This window comes from Halichoeres trimaculatus, unplaced genomic scaffold (assembly GCF_033239565.1).
Source record: "Halichoeres trimaculatus isolate MK-OKI-2021-1 unplaced genomic scaffold, fHalTri1.1 fHalTri1_scaffold_11, whole genome shotgun sequence".
NCBI classification, from domain to species: domain Eukaryota; kingdom Metazoa; phylum Chordata; class Actinopteri; order Labriformes; family Labridae; genus Halichoeres; species Halichoeres trimaculatus.
Genome location: NW_027437189.1, coordinates 26540987 through 26556576, shown reverse-complemented (window position 1 = coordinate 26556576; position 15590 = coordinate 26540987). Strand labels below are relative to the sequence as shown.

The following is a 15590-nucleotide window of genomic DNA, read 5'->3' as shown; positions in this document are numbered from 1 at the left end:
TCTCTGCTCTAAAAACCTTCATACACATGTCTTAGTGTCACTAAAAAGAAAGACTTTCAGATTTTAACCTCACAGTTATAATGGTTAAGAAATTAATTACTGTCTAAAACAGACGTTCCTCTTCTGAAATCCAAAACACTCCCAAACCTGAGAGAAAACATTCTTTTGGTTCAGTAACTTGCATAATAAGATCTGCAGCAGAAGCTACACCCTGCATGGAAGCTCACCTGGCTGGTTACTAAGTCTTCTGCTGTTCTGTCTGCACCTTCTATCTGTTTAAGGCAGGGGGCGACCAGCTTAAAGGAATTATAACGCAACCTACCTCAAAGCAGTTAGCAACAGGATATAACTGTTTCCATTTTTTATTTCACACATGATATCAGTATTTTATTTCTTTTAAAGTTAGTAATTTCAAAACTGGTTTGTCACAGAATGACCAGAGCTTTAAAATTTTGCCCTCTGTGGAAAAAACTGAAATCTTCCTGAAACAACATTTATAAAGACACTAATTTGTTCATATGACTACATAACACTAATTGTTTATTTTATAAAACAACAAAAACATGAATGTTTGTTATGATGAGTTGTCAGCCTCAATGTCACAAAATGGTCTCTTTTAAAGAAATATAAGAAAAATTACATTTTTAGCAATTGAACATTTAGGAAAAATCTTTGAAAGCTATGGTCTACGATCTGAAACCCAGTTTGGCTGATGAGACACATTTGAAAAACGCAGCCTGACGCTGACACCACCCCTCCCCTCCGTGTTTCAAGATCCCACCCCCCCAGCTCGTATCGCCCTACCTCTCCTCCTAACGACACGCCCGTTCGGGTCATCCTCTTTGTAACACACGGTGGTAGCTTTTTCAATTGGACTGGTGCGATCAAAACCATAAATTAGCTGGCGAAGCAGGTCTTGCGTTGCCACTGCCAGCTGATCAGAGCAGAGCCGACTGTGGGCGAGGCTTTATCTTTCTCGGCGTGTCTTCACCAGCTCAGTTTACAATGCTAAAGATGTGTGGCTAACTTGTGCTAAAATCTATTGACAGAGCCGACCTGTTCCGACCAGCAGCGTTCAGTCATTAGCCAGTATAGGCACAGACTAACCACAGTTATTCAGCTGACATCTCCCACTGTGGTGAACAAAGTCATTACCTGTTCAACAGAAACTCAGCTGTCTCAGTGTCAGTCTTCAGTCCCAAATCCCTCTGCAGCTTTTTCCACCAGTCGTACATTTCTCCTATATTCAGTCTCTGTTGACATCTGTATATAACATATACATAATTTTTCCTTGCTTCAGCTTTTTCCTCAAAACTTTTTTGTTTTCTTCCCTTCCCTGTGGAGGGTAACAGTAACAGCTTCCTGGTTTTGGTCTTCTGCCAGCTAGATGACAGTTTAAGTACCTGAGCAGCTAGCTGACGGGAGAGGGGTAGTGGGGAACGATGAGGTGGGACCATGGGCAGGATGGTGCGGAGCAGGTGAGACAGGGGATTGGATGGACTCACGCGCAAACTCGAAATAAGGGGAACGGCGGTTCGGATTGGTCGGTTATTATGCTGTTTTGCAGCAGATGTACTGAATGGATTTTTTTTGTTCTTTTTACTTTTTATATTACGTAGATCGGACCATCGCAAGATACTGGCCCTTATAAACGGTGTTATTAATAATTACCAAGCTTCCAAATCTTAGACCATAGCTTTAAGTTGACAGCAACAAAATCCAGGAAGTTTCCAATATTACCGAGCTGAAATTATCATAGAAATTTCCAGGAAACTTTCCAGAAATTTTGCAGAAATTTTCCACCCTTTTGCAACACCAAGTCATACCCTGCTGTATTGTACCATATCATACAGCATATCATCGTATTCTATCTTTATTTTATTCTCTCTTCACCGTACGGTACTGTATCATGTCATATCGTATGGTATCGTTTCCTATCAAGTTAGGTTTAGTTTGCACTCCGAAACTAAAGGCATTAGTATAGATTTTGTACATTTCACAGCCATCTAAAAACTCCTTACTTGAGCCTTGTTCTCAAATCTTTATCCAATTTTTAAAACATATAAAATAAAAATGTTCACAAATAAAAGTATCTCAGACAGCTCAGATAGAATTTACCAAGTCCAACTGAGCCCAAACTGTCCTGAGGTACGAAGAACCCTGTTTAAGAGTTACACATTTACTTTTGAATTTAATGTCTCAGCACTCACTCTCCAGATGTTTAATTTGTTGCTCATTTTACTGTCAGGCTTGTTCAGGTTTTGTCTGGTATAATCATGTAATGATGGATCTGGATGCGTGGCTTATACGTATGATGTATGTGTTGTGAATCCAGTCAGTTGTAAATGAGTTTAAGTCTCAGTCTGTAGATGCTCTGTGAGGTGTGCTGCATACATGCTTTAATAACACTGGTGTCAGGTCTGTGTGTCACTGTGCCTATCTGTGAGTAATTATATGGTTGCATGGATTGTGCGTATAAGAGGTACCCACCCCAGTCAATTATCAGGCTGTTGGGAGGAAGAGATGAGATTATGCATAATTGCAAACTGTGTCTGGGCTTGGGTGTTTCCTCTTCAGTCAAATCAGACACAAAGGTGATAAAAGGATTTGCACCCAGAGCAGACAAACGTGAAGTTGCTTAACTGGATTTAGCAGTAGACGTTGTGAGTTACGATTACGTCTGCTATCAGTTGAATGAGTTCAGGTATGATTTAGTTCATCTATCATCTAGTTTATTTAAAAAGAATAAGTTTGAGTTAATGCTCATTTTTGTATATAAATATATATCAGCTTTTACACTTGCAGAATCTTAAGGTTACAGAAAGTCTCGTATGTCACTTTTCAGATCTAATATGTGAGTGTTTGAGAATATATTTTCCCCCTTTGTGTGTGGATATAATACCCTGGAACACAGGCAAATCCATTTTGATTGACACCCTGCTCTTATGTTACCATAGGGGTTCACACAACAGAGGCTTACAGCCAATTAATATTGAATGAGGCTCAACTTAGAGGTGTGTGTGTGTGGGATACATAATCTTGAGCAGTTAGCTTGTCTTGAGCCATTGTTGTTCTAAGATTCAATCTACATAGAGCAACTGTTGCTAAGGGTCCCATTACCTGAGCAACCACTCATTGTTTGCATTGGTCTTGTGGGTCTTGAGGGTTTGCTTTCCTGCTCTGTGAGAGTTTGGCTGATTTTAGAGGGTTAAACTGCTGACAGACCATGTGATACATCCTTTTTTGAGTTTGTCCTTCAGTCTGTAGGTTTGTTGTTAGTCTGGACCTTGGCAGAATACAAGGTTGAGCGCACAGGATAGGAGGCGCGAGTAGGTTTCCATGGCGTCTGGCTGCCCAAGTGTGTGATGTTGGAGTTGAAGGTAAAACCCTTTGCTTTTAAATGTAGCTAAATCTGCATAGTTCATACATCAGCAGCTGGAAGAAAAACACACATTCATTGACCGGACAGTACATGCTATCATTTCCAGTTTTCCTAAATTTGTCAGATTTAAACTGTGGTAGGTAGTTTTTTCAGGTGCCAGCAGCCCCTGGAGGCAAAAATGTCCATTACATACAACATTTTGATTGTTCAAACAGCATTGAAACTAACATGCTAATTCTTTTAGAAGAGAGCCAGCAGGGACAATCATTCACAGAGGGATGATGAAAGTGTAACTTTAATGAATTCTATTTGGGTTTGTGACTGCATTGCAAAAGAATATAACCCACAGACTAGAAACCAGTGAAGTCTGGACCAAGGTGCATGTCAGGTGAGTCGATTAAACTGATTGTGTCAGAAATGATTTTCAAACATCAATTCTCACAAAGACTTTAACAAAATGTTGGTATCAGCAGTAGTTGATTAAATCTGCATTCTTTTATTTGATTTTTGTAGTAGTATGGAAATGTGCTTAAAAACAGAAAGTGAAAACAAATTTATCTTAATTTCAACGCAGCAACCACAGGGGGCAAAGTGAGCAGTCTGCAGAGTTTTTACACATCATCCTGAGGCAAGCTCAGGACATTTTTTATTTCAGCTGAAAGTCCTGACTTTGACAAAGGCTCTATGATTAGTAGACGATACAACCATGAGGTTTATCATTGATCTGACCTGCACACTGTGCTGTGCTATCTTGTGCCTTGGTTTCAGTTCTGTGCAATAGCTCCTCACCACCATACAGATCACCGTTTTAAAACAGTTTCTAAAACTGAGAACAGATGATGAGGAACTTTTAACAGGGTTGACAATGAATCCCCCAGATGCAAAGGGATTATTTGTTATTAAATAATGCAGCAGCACATGTCGCTGCCACAGTGTCAATACATTCACAACTTGACCAAATCTGTTAGATGGGGTTGAGGTCTGGATTTTGAGGAATCCAGTCCATCAAATCTGAATGTTTCTTTTTATAAGGAAAACAAGCTAAATCTCCTTTTGATGGCACCATTATATGGTATACAAAGATAGACAGTCATGACATATTGATAATTCTAGAGATATTTATTTAATTTGTTCTATGGGTATTTTACAAAAACAACGGAAAACCTTTGAATTTTCCAAGTGTTCTGATAATTTTGTCCACTACTGTAAATGTGCAAAGTGAGCACTTTTATTAGACGGAAAAAAGAGCATTTAGCACTCCTGCAGGCTGGGGACACATTTGTTACACTTTCTAAAAGATGCCAAAATGTTTCTGTATGAATGAATATCTTGTAAACACTGACATTTTACTTTTTATTAATGAATGACAATGAATGCTTTTCAAATTTTCAACAGCAGCTCATTACCTAGTTGTTGAGGTCTCAGTGTATTTGTAGCATGACTAACCCGCAGCAAAACCCTGCCATCAGTAGAGCTGCAGGGTTTAGTTCAGAGAAGCTCAACACTATTACAAGAAAAGGTGCTGACTAAAACCATATAAGGTTATTTGGCTTGTCCTCATAGGAGAACTCTTTTTGGTTTCTGTTGGTACTATTTATAAAGGTTCCACCTGGAACTCTTCCATAACGTTCTACCTGGAATCTAACATAAAGGGTTATGCCCTGAACCATCCATCTTTGTAACTATGAGTGAGGAGGGAATGCCATATGAGTCCCAGCTGTACTTTGAGATGTTGTGTTGGGGACACAAGCCGTCCGTGCCCCATCGCATAGACCAAAAGAAACAAGAAAACAGCATACCTCAATCAACATTTCTTACACTTAAAAAACAAACAAACAAACAAAAAAACAAAACAAACAAAAACTGGGCAACATGGCTCCAACACATCTCGTTTTTTTTAGTAAAACAGAGTTTTAGAATCATTACTTCCACGGTGTGTGCCACGTGGGGCATAGACAGTCGATCCGTGCCACGTGTGAAACATGTCTAAATCTAATCATGATCTCACATCCACAGCGCCCCCTCCTCACTCATGTTTACAAAATGCCATCACAACATATGCAACAACAGTTGCATCTGCCTAACATTTCAGTTATATCTACTCATTTTTTTCCGAGTGGTTTGAACTTGGGGTTAGGACAAAAACATTTAAGACTGTGGCAGAACAAGTATGATAATTTGATAAAGGGTATTCCAGATACATCTACATAAAAATACTTTTGGAAACATGGCTAAATATTTTAATATTTGAGAGTGAGGATCTTCTAATACCTGTTTTAAACAGCTCTTGAAAAAACCCTTCTTCCAAAAAGGGTTTTCTGTGTTAAATTGGTTCTTGCAGGAACTCATAATCTTAAAAAAAAAAAAAAAAAAAAAGCTTTTTAAAACAAACTTTTTTTTTGACTCCAGCTCTACTTGCATTCTACATTGAGTCATTTCTCGCCTCGCTGCTGTCTAGGTCATGTCGTCCGAATGCTGGGTGGAGCCCTGCGCTGAGGACCTGGCAGAGGAGACTGAACTAAAGAAACAAGGGGAAGAAGCAGAGAGGGAGGAAGTGGAGGTTCCCTGTGGGCAAAACCTGCCTGCATGTAGCCGGAGGCAAGAGGAGCAAGCGCAGCCTGTGTCATATGACCACAGAGGCATACAGGAAGTGACATCAGAAGGTGGACTGGAGCAGAGCCAGTGGGAGGAGACGCTGAGGGTTTCACACATGACTGTCAGCCAGGAAGTGGGCAGAAGGTCAGGTGTGTGAAGAAAAAAGTGTGACTCTGTTTGATTTTCTGAGAAAACAAATGCAAGAGTATATTGAGACTCTGCAGAAAAAAAGTACGGTTTCACTTCATCCCCTTTGCAAGCACAAACAATTTACCCTTACCCTATCAATAACATTAAGCATGATTATTTCTTAAAAAGTAACAGGTGCCTGCAGAGTGGGGCGAAACCTTCGGCAGTCCTTCCCTAGAGACTTCTCCACCTGCTCCTACCCAGACAGGGACAGGGGGCGGCGAATAGAGGAGCCCCGAGGGTCTGGGCCTTTCTACTTCGTTGGAGGATCAAACGGGGCTGCAATGTAAGCCAAGAGACATACAGTAAAGGAAATAAAGCATGAAACTAACTTTTTACCATCATCAAAATTTTACTAACCTAAAAGTGTTGTAATGGACATCTTAGTGGACATATATATACAGAGTTTTTACAAATGACCTCTGTCCTTTCCCTGCTCATTGTGTAACTAAAGCAGAGGTGTGATGATTTCCTCTGGGACTTTTTCCTCAGAGTGAGCAGTTACTGTGAGAGCAGAGGATGGAAGAGGATTCACGACAAGCACAGAGAAGATTTCAAACTCAAGTGGTGTGAAACCAAATCCCTGTCTAACTACTGTAACTTCAGAAAAGGTTCACTAACTAATCCTTCATCTAACCTTAAATCTGAATTTCTCTATAAAGTGTGACATCACTTTCCAAATGCATTCTCATTCTGGGGAGAGTTACCTGTAAGATAGTGACTGTGAAAGTTTATCCAACATTCATGTAAAAAAATAAAAATAAATAAATCTTCCATTCATGCAAAAAATAATGAAGTCTTCACATTTTGCTCACAGGTGAGCAGCTGGTGTACCAGATTCCCAACAATAAGGTGCTCACCACAAAGATCGGCCTCCTCAGCAGTCTGCGGGAGTTTGAGCGATTTAGCAGCAAAATCAACCACGGACCTGGACTCAGGTGAACCCGAAGAAATTTTCTTCTGTTACTGGTTTTCAATAACAGAAATTTACACAGATAAACACAAATACCTTTGTTCACTGAGCAACTTTCCGGTAACATCAAATACAGGCCCAGCTCACCCTGGAAACACTGATTAAAAAAAATACATCAGTTTGTGATACTGGAGATAAAACAAGGCCAACCAGACTCATATGGCACCTCTCTGAATCACACAAGCTTTGGTTGTGGAGCTTTTCCACATCAGTGATAAAATGTTTCACAGGTTAATTAGTAATTGTAGAAAACAAAGTTAAAAAATGTTACCTGAGATCTCTTGAGTAATGCACATTGACCGATGAAGAGCAAATGTAATCACGAGTTCAAACTGATCTTATAACCATACAATACAATGTAAAACTTTCATAATAGTTGGTTTAGACATATACTGTCATAATTCAGTGCTTTAATACTATACTCAGCAAAAAAAAGAAAAAAGAAAAAGAAAAAAAGAAAGAGCATGCATGATGAGTTATGGATTAGAAAGAAAAATGGCTGCTTAATTTATTTAAAAAATGCTGTATAAAGAAAACAAAAACAAACACTGAATCAAAAAGTGGATTTACTTTACATGCAAGCCTCATGATAGGCTTGCGACCTGTTTAGGTAGTATCCCGCCTCTCATACAATGACAGCTTTAATAGGCTCTAGCCCGCGTAAGCACAAAATAGGAAAAGTCATGTAGTGATAAAAGCTGTTTACATTTGCCCTTTATGAAGTTTGAAATAAAAAAATAAAAAAATTTCGGACACTTCTCTCATATTTTCCCTGTAAACTTTGCAGGAGGCTGAAAATGGAGGAGTTCATTCCCACTACTTTCCGCCTGGACGTGAGGCAGGAGAGGGAGGCTTTCTTTACCCAGGAGGAGGGTAAGACCTACACTAGCCTCTAACACATAAGTATCCAGATGCCACATCAACACAGTACTGGTTAGACTGGATCTGAGTTTGTTTGGCGATCTACAGACTAAAACAAGATCAATCAGACTCAACCTGTCTTATACCAAAACAATGTAAAGAGCAACGTGAGGTCTGTGCAGAGCAGTGTTAGGACAACAGTCTCCACAGTGACAGTGTAATCAAACAGGGTGAGGACGTAGGAAAAATAACGCACTTCACCTCCCAGAAGGCCCTGATAAAATCACCAGGGGAACATGCTGTTGTCATGGTGACGAGTCAGCAGAGGGCAGAGCTGAGACACAAACAGGAGGAGAAACTCTCAGCAGAGTACGAACACAGTGGAGGGAGACAGCACTGAAATAAGACAAACCGACTGAATTAATCTTTGTTACATCTGTTTTTATTTCTGTCTGTCTGTTCTTTCTGCTCTCTATTTATCAACAGACACATTGCCAGATGATGAACAGTTTACAGATAACAGTTATAAAGTAAACATGTGAGACACTGACAGACAGTTTTTTTTGGACATTTTATCTGTGAAAAAGATGAAAAGGTAAAAGAAAACATTTCAGAATGAGTTAAAAAAAACAAAGCTAATTTTGTTTGGGTATTTCATTTTCTTTTAGCATCGTTTATGTTTAAATATGACACTCTATGGAAGCTGGTGTGGCCTAGTGGCTAGGTCCCATGCCCCATCACAGAGAGGTTGAAGACCAGGTTTGAGTCCAACCTCCAACTCCTTCTCTGCATGTTACTCCCCAGAAAATGAAACTTTAAAAACTCTACATGACACCTTACAGCAGGAGTGCCACACATATGACCTGCAGGCAAACTGTCCAGTCAGAGTGTTGGATCTGGCTCATAGGATGACTTTGCAAAGTGTAAAAATTATAGAAAAATGCAGCTTTTGTACAAAATAATTTGAAATAGCTTCTAGATCTTGATATTTTTGATAATAAAGTAAAATACTCTGATTGTTTCTCTCCAGATACATGTGACTAAATGTTTTGAGTCTTGCAAATACACTGAGCTGTAAAGTTTTGTGTACATATGTAAACGATAAACACAGGTTTTCTTAAAAAATCCAGCATGTTAATAATTTTTTGGAAAACTATAAGTCACTAAGTGTTAACATTTCCAGAATGCAATGGTTCTTATTTTGCACTAAAACAAAGGCAAACATTTTGGCAGGTGTGAGCAAGAATGAGGGTCACATGTGGATCTGTAAGCCGACGGGTATGAACCAGGGCAGAGGGATTTTCCTGCTGAAGAGCCAGGAGGACGTAGCTGCTTTCAGGCTGAAACTACAACATTTAGAGGAACGTCAGAGCAGCAGAAAGACGCTCCACCGCCCGCCTCAGGCTCGCATCATCCAACAGTGGGTGATCTCACGCATGGTTTAGATCTAACAAATTCACATTATGACGTTTCATTGTTTCTTCATTTTCTCTTTAGTTATATCCAGAGGCCGCTGCTCCTGAGGGGGAAAAAATTTGATGTGCGCTCTTTTCTTCTGATCGCCTGCACTGCGCCTTACATGGTCTTCTTCAGACATGGATATGTGCGCCTCACCTGTGACCTCTATGACCCAGCCTCCAACAACCTCATAGCTCACCTGACCAATCAGGTACAACAGACATATCAAAGTATAATTACTTAAAATGGATGGTACAGAAAAGCTAAATAATGTCTTAGTTTACATGTTTAAAAAAAGAACAGGAACTCAGGGAAACTTTGATTCCTGACTTTAAATGTACTTTGACTGACTGAACATCTCAGCCTCTCTCTGCCTCTGCTGTCTGCTTCATGTGTCTCTGGTCCCCCTGCTGTCCGTCTCCAGTACATGCAGAAGAAGAGCCCTCTGTACGGTCAGCTAAAGGAAGACACGGTCTGGTCCATGGAGAGCTTCAACACCTACGTCAATGACAGGTTTCAGGTTGCCAAGGGTCTGCCCAGGGACTGGGTGCTGGGCGCCTTCACAGTGAGTGCTGCTGTGTGTTGTCGCTCTCAGGGACCAATTACAGTCAAAGTGGAGGCTGTTGGTGCTCGCAGCTAATTGAGATTGTGGTTAAGGCTGAGATGATCTCATTCATGTTCGCCGATGCGTCATGTTATTACCAAAGTTAAATATCACATGTGCTATTTGGAGGTTGTTTTAATCCAGATTGTCCAACAAACAGCACTGTGTACATGATTTAAAATGTCTCCTTATATTTTGTATCTGTTCTACTGAAACTCTCTATTGATGTGTGCCACAAATATGTGACAACCATCAGATCATTCTAAAAACCATTGTTATTACTGAACACATTTTTATTCAATGGGCTTTCCTTTCCTTTTTTTTTTTTTTAAGTCAGTCATCAGTGATGGAAAAAAGGTGTGTTGTGTGAGAACAGCCTCATAATGTCCTCTGTGACACCGCCCACAGTCGTAAGAGTACAGTATGTTCTGATAAAGCTTTTGTTATATATGCTAACAGAAAAAATGGGAAAATATTTTTTTCTATTGGAGTTGTAAAAGCTTAAAGGCATTGATTTTTTAAACTGCAATACTGCACTTAAAAGAGTTGCTCAGCTCTACCATAAGGCTACTGTTAAGAAATTTGGTTAATATTGATATTGACTCTCCCATTCCTTTTATCTGATAAGCTCATTTTGTTGTATACGGAAGCGTATTGCATTCACTTGAAGTAAAAAAAAAACAACTCAGGTTTTTCAGAGTAATTTTTTCTTCAGTTTGGTTTTGTGGTAATTAATTTTGTTTTTCTGATTAATATTTTTTTTATTGGTTTGTTTTTTGTTATATTTTTTTCTGTTTTGATGAGTAATTTTTTTTCTGGTAATTAATTTTGTTTTTCTGATTAATATTTTTTTAATGGTTAGTTTTTTTTGTTATAATTTTTTCTGTTTTTATGAATATTTTTTTTTGTGGTAATTTATTTTGTTTTTCTGATAAATATTTTTTTATTGGTTTGTTTTTTGTTATACTTTTTTTTTCTGTTTTTATGAGTAATTTTTTTCCTCCTGTTTTTAGGAGTAATTTTTTTTCCTATGTGTGGGACACAGGAGCCACCACACATCCTCGGGAGTGTCTGCAGGTTGGAGATTCTCGCGGGATTTCGAAGTAGCTGGATACTTCAGAAAAATTACTCATAAAAACAGAAAAAATTATAACAAAAAACAAACCAATTAAAAAATATTAATCAGAAAAACAAATTTAATTACCACAAAAAAAAGTCATAAAAACAGAAATAATTATAACAAAAAACAAACCAATAAAAAGAATATTAATCAGAAAAACAAAATTAACACAAAAAACAAACCGAAGAATAAATTACTCTGAAAAACCGGAGTTGTTTTCTTTTCTTCAAGTGAATGCAATACGCTTCTGTAGTTGTATACATATGCCAGTTTATTTTTTAATTTTTAATTTTTATTTTTTTACAAAAATGTAGCGACTCATTTTGCCCTTGTGCCTGTAACATGCTGCAAATTGGCTTTTCTGACACCGACCCTCAGCAGCTGTTTCAAGTGATAAAAATAACAACATGAAAGTAATCTGTCTTAATACTAATAATCCCGGCATACTTTGCAGCACATAAAGGTTTATTCGTATTAGATTTAGTCCTTTTCATACCCTCTTAAAAAAATCCTTATAGTAGCTTTAAGTTGATCTTGATTTCACCTTGAATTCACTCTCTCATGATCTGATGGTTTGTAAAATACAAGTAAGATAAAGTGATAAAGCAAAAGGTGTTAAGAGCATATTTGTCTTCTACCACCCGCTATCAAGAAGATCAAAATAAAGCTTTAAAAAGAAAAACAGAAAAAAAATAATAAAAAGGAATCAACTTTGATAAGAAGTTGTGAACTTGTGCTGCCATTAGTATTTAAATCACTCATTGTGAGTATTTTACTCTACAACATGAGCCTGAAAACCAGGGTGTTTTTTTTTTCATGTAACCAAACTTAACATATGTCTGGTTAATTTTTTTTTTTTCCTCTGTTCAGAGCCTTTTTGTCTATTTCTATTTTTTGGCTTGACAATTCCCCTCCGATTGGTGCATCTTGGCAGCAGGCAACTGTTTGCACTAAAAAATCACTTTACCCCTATCAGACATTTCAAATGATGGATTGTTTTCCATTTATTTGGCATTTATTGTACTTAGGGGTAACACTTTTGCCATAACAATTTCATTTGGAAATGGTACCCTTTTGTTAAAATCTTGTCCTGCCGCCCCCTGATGGATAAAAAGATCAATTAAACAAACATTAAAGAAATGCGATAACCAGCCTCAGACTGTGCTTTAAGTGCTGCAGACTTACACAGAGGCTGTTAATGTGCTGCTGATCCAGAGCCTATTGATTGAATTTATTTTCTAATTCTTTGTTTTGTCCTTGTTTTTTATCTTTTCTTCTCTTCATCCATCAGAATCGAATGCAGCAGATCATGACGCAGTGTTTCTTTGCAGTCAAATCCAAGTTAGATCGCCGTTTGGGCTTCTTTGATCTGATTGGCTGTGACTTCATGGTTGATGAAGACTTTAAGGTGAGTGACCTGTGGATTATAAAAATGTAAGTCGGTGCTCATGTGTGTTATGATGCATCGTGTTGAACAGAGTGTGTTACTGAAAGGTTTGGCTGCTGGAGATGAACTGTAACCCGGCCCTGCATACAAACTGTGACGTGCTGAAGGAGGTGATACCCAGCACTGTCAGGGAGACACTGGGTGAGCTTTTTTTTCACATCGAAAGGTGTCCTTATGTAATTTTTCCTCAAACATTAATGTTATAAAATGTGCTGCATGTTTCAGCCATAGTTCCCTTTATATAAGTAGAGTAATGTGACTGAGACTAATGTGTGATACCACCCATTTCTTTTCTTCATGCCCTTTTCTAGATTTAACTCTCGAGATCTTCAACAAGTGTCGTCTCAGGCAGAAAATTCTCCCTTTGGACAGTCAGAGAGAGTTTGTGCTGCTGTACAGCGAAGTTTCTCCTCCTGATTCAGCGCTGACCAGCAGAAAAGGCAACACACACACTCAATTCAACCTGAAAAGCTCAAAAAAGACTACACTCAGGAGATGCAAGTCAAGAGCTGAAAACAAAAACGTGCCTTCAGCATCCTCTGACAGTTCTGTCCTTAAAGGAGAGAGTTGTTCAGAGTCCTCCACTGCTCACTCATGTCTGAAATTGTCACATCCAAACAGCAGCAGCAACAACACAGAGACTGTAGGATGTAAGAACCTCAGGCCTCGGGTTGAACTCAAACTCAACGAGTGCACCTTCCTTCATGATTTGAAGAACTCAGGTGACATAAAGAGCTCAAACACTCAGGAGAAAGCTACAGTTAACATGTCACAGTCTTCATCTGATCTGAGTGAAGACTTCTCCACCTGTGAATCCCTCCAGACAGCAACGCTGCTGTCCCATCCTCAGGCTAGATCTCTAGCTGTGTGTGAAGACAAACTTAAAAGTAGAGAAGAGTGTGGTGAAGAAAAACTCAGAGAAGACTCTTAAGATTGAGACTGAAGAGGAACTGTGAAGAGCTGGGATAGAAAGAGCTTTATCTGAAAGGTCAACACTTTGACAAACGAAGCTGTTTGCCGGTATTCTAAATGCTAATAATGCTGAGAATGATAATAAAGGATCTTAATCCTGAATCCTGATAACCGGTGTCATTCTTTGTCATTTTATCAGTTATTCTCAAAAACCTTTGGAGTGAACTTCACCAATAGGGCTGCACTGATCACAGTTTTCTGGCCGATCACCTATCTTTAAAAAGCCTGATCTGGCGATAGTGATTTGGGCCGATACCGATTTTTATGTTTTAAGTTTTATAACTGACAGCATATACCTTTAATGCTCCAATCTTATTTTATTGTAAATCATTAAATAATACCTGTGAAATAATAAAATCTTTATGTTTTAACTTAAACAACCAATAAAGTGTCTTGAGTTTTATGTCTCAGAGCAAAAAGCAACAATGGCTGGCTGTTGGACTTTCCTGGACGTTTATAAGATCAGTTTTATTTGTAAGAAGGGGCCGATCACTGATCACCAATCACCAATCACCCAAAATTAAGAAAATCAGCACTGATCGATCGGCCAGCCATTCGATCGGTGCATGTCTAGTCACCAATGTGGTGCCTGCAAGATCCACTCAAGGCGCCTTCAAGGCATGTTCCAAAAAACAGAGCTGGTCACAATGGAGATACTCCCAAAAATATTTGTATGTTTCTTACCACCATTGTGGTGTACATCATTAATACTAATTGTGGAATAATTAACCCTGAAATGTGATCAGTTTCTTCCCCTAGTATTACTTCTAGTACTGTTATTATTGTTATTAAAACATGATCTGTGCAATTTTGTTCAGGAAGTTTGTATCAGACAAGTAGCCCTTTGTACCACTCATTCCCCTTGAGGTGGCCCTCAGTCTCCAAAACGTTGGTGACCCCTGCTATAGATTTTAGGGAAGTGATACCTGTTAAGTAAGAGACTGGTGCCACCATGACCACACTGGGCTCTGCTTTTCTTTACTGCACATGCTCTACAGCGATGGACTCTGAGAGTCACTCTACCAAGCACTGCACTCACTTCGCAGCTGGCTCTGTTACTTTCTCCATCCACCTACAGTTAACTTTTTAACATCCTTTAAATGAGTTAATTTATCTGTTGATGAATTACTCATAATAAACTGAGCACTTCACTGATAATGAGGTTAAAAAAAAAAGTTTGCATGACTCATGTGCGCCTTCTCACCGTCAGGGTTTGACATTTTATTTTCTGTAAATTGGTCCCTGAGCACCGCTGTAGTCATATCATGATCTGTGTCTTCTTCAGTTTTGTGGATTTCTTATTCATAACCTGCAGTTTTTGTGTCTCTAACCTCTAATGACCTTTCTCTACTGGCAACACCTCTTTTCCTCATGTAAACAAATCAACATGAAATCAACCAAACTTCATTGGGTGGGATAATCTGATTCACTTGTAATCAGTCTGTTGGAGCCATATGTGTGTGATTCATTTCATAAGTTTTCAATTAATGGGTAATCTTTATTTTTTCTTACACAGCAAATATTCACATTTTATCTTTCTATGACCTTTTATTGCATTGAGATCTGGTCTCTGAATTGGAACTGCTGCCTGTAATAACAGTAATTTTAAAGTGTTGTGTCATTACTGTAAAAAGTAAAAGCAGTGAGATTGTAATTGAATGTGTAATACGTTGATGTATACTGTAAAAATACAGTATTTTACTGGCAATTTCACTGGGCCTGTACAGTAAATTTACAGAATCTGCACTGTGGAAATACAGTTACTTAATGTTGTCTTAATGTGCAGTAATTAACAATACAACTATACACCCACGTTACTTTTTGACCCTCGGAAAGGTCTAATGTCCACTGCATTCTCTCTTCATTCACTGTAACAGTACCTGTTAGGTTACAAAGGCATATAACTTCTCAGCACACCTTATCCCCTTCCTTTACCCAGAATACCTTTAACCTCAACTCAAGGGTTATTGAAACCATGTATAAGGGGAG

At 38.6% G+C, this 15590-nt stretch overlaps 1 protein-coding gene across 2 annotated transcripts; it reads left to right on the top strand.

Moving 5' to 3' along the window:
• Nucleotides 1-3285: 3285 nt before the first annotated feature.
• ttll10 (tubulin tyrosine ligase-like family, member 10) lies at nucleotides 3286-13611 on the top strand. Of its 2 annotated transcripts, XM_074681973.1 has the most exons (12): nucleotides 3286-3380; nucleotides 5841-6126; nucleotides 6296-6452; nucleotides 6659-6777; nucleotides 6984-7104; nucleotides 7927-8012; nucleotides 9234-9420; nucleotides 9498-9669; nucleotides 9883-10023; nucleotides 12474-12590; nucleotides 12677-12770; nucleotides 12941-13611. In XM_074681973.1, the coding sequence occupies exons 1-12, from the start codon at nucleotides 3366-3368 to the stop codon at nucleotides 13558-13560; spliced, it is 2115 nt and encodes a 704-aa protein (XP_074538074.1). In that variant the 5' UTR covers nucleotides 3286-3365; the 3' UTR covers nucleotides 13561-13611. The 2 variants fall into 2 exon arrangements, with proteins under 2 accessions (XP_074538074.1, XP_074538075.1); XM_074681974.1 differs by lacking the exons at nucleotides 3286-3380; nucleotides 5841-6126 and adding an exon at nucleotides 6162-6208.
• Nucleotides 13612-15590: the final 1979 nt, after the last annotated feature.

What these genes read in the sequence shown, in the direction of transcription:
- ttll10 (XM_074681973.1), top strand. An exon ending in CAGGCTCGCATCATCCAACA is followed by an intron (nt 9,421 to 9,497) that starts GTGGGTGATCTC and finishes TTTTCTCTTTAG; the next exon opens with TTATATCCAGAGGCCGCTGC. An exon ending in GGGTGCTGGGCGCCTTCACA is followed by an intron (nt 10,024 to 12,473) that starts GTGAGTGCTGCT and finishes TTCATCCATCAG; the next exon opens with AATCGAATGCAGCAGATCAT.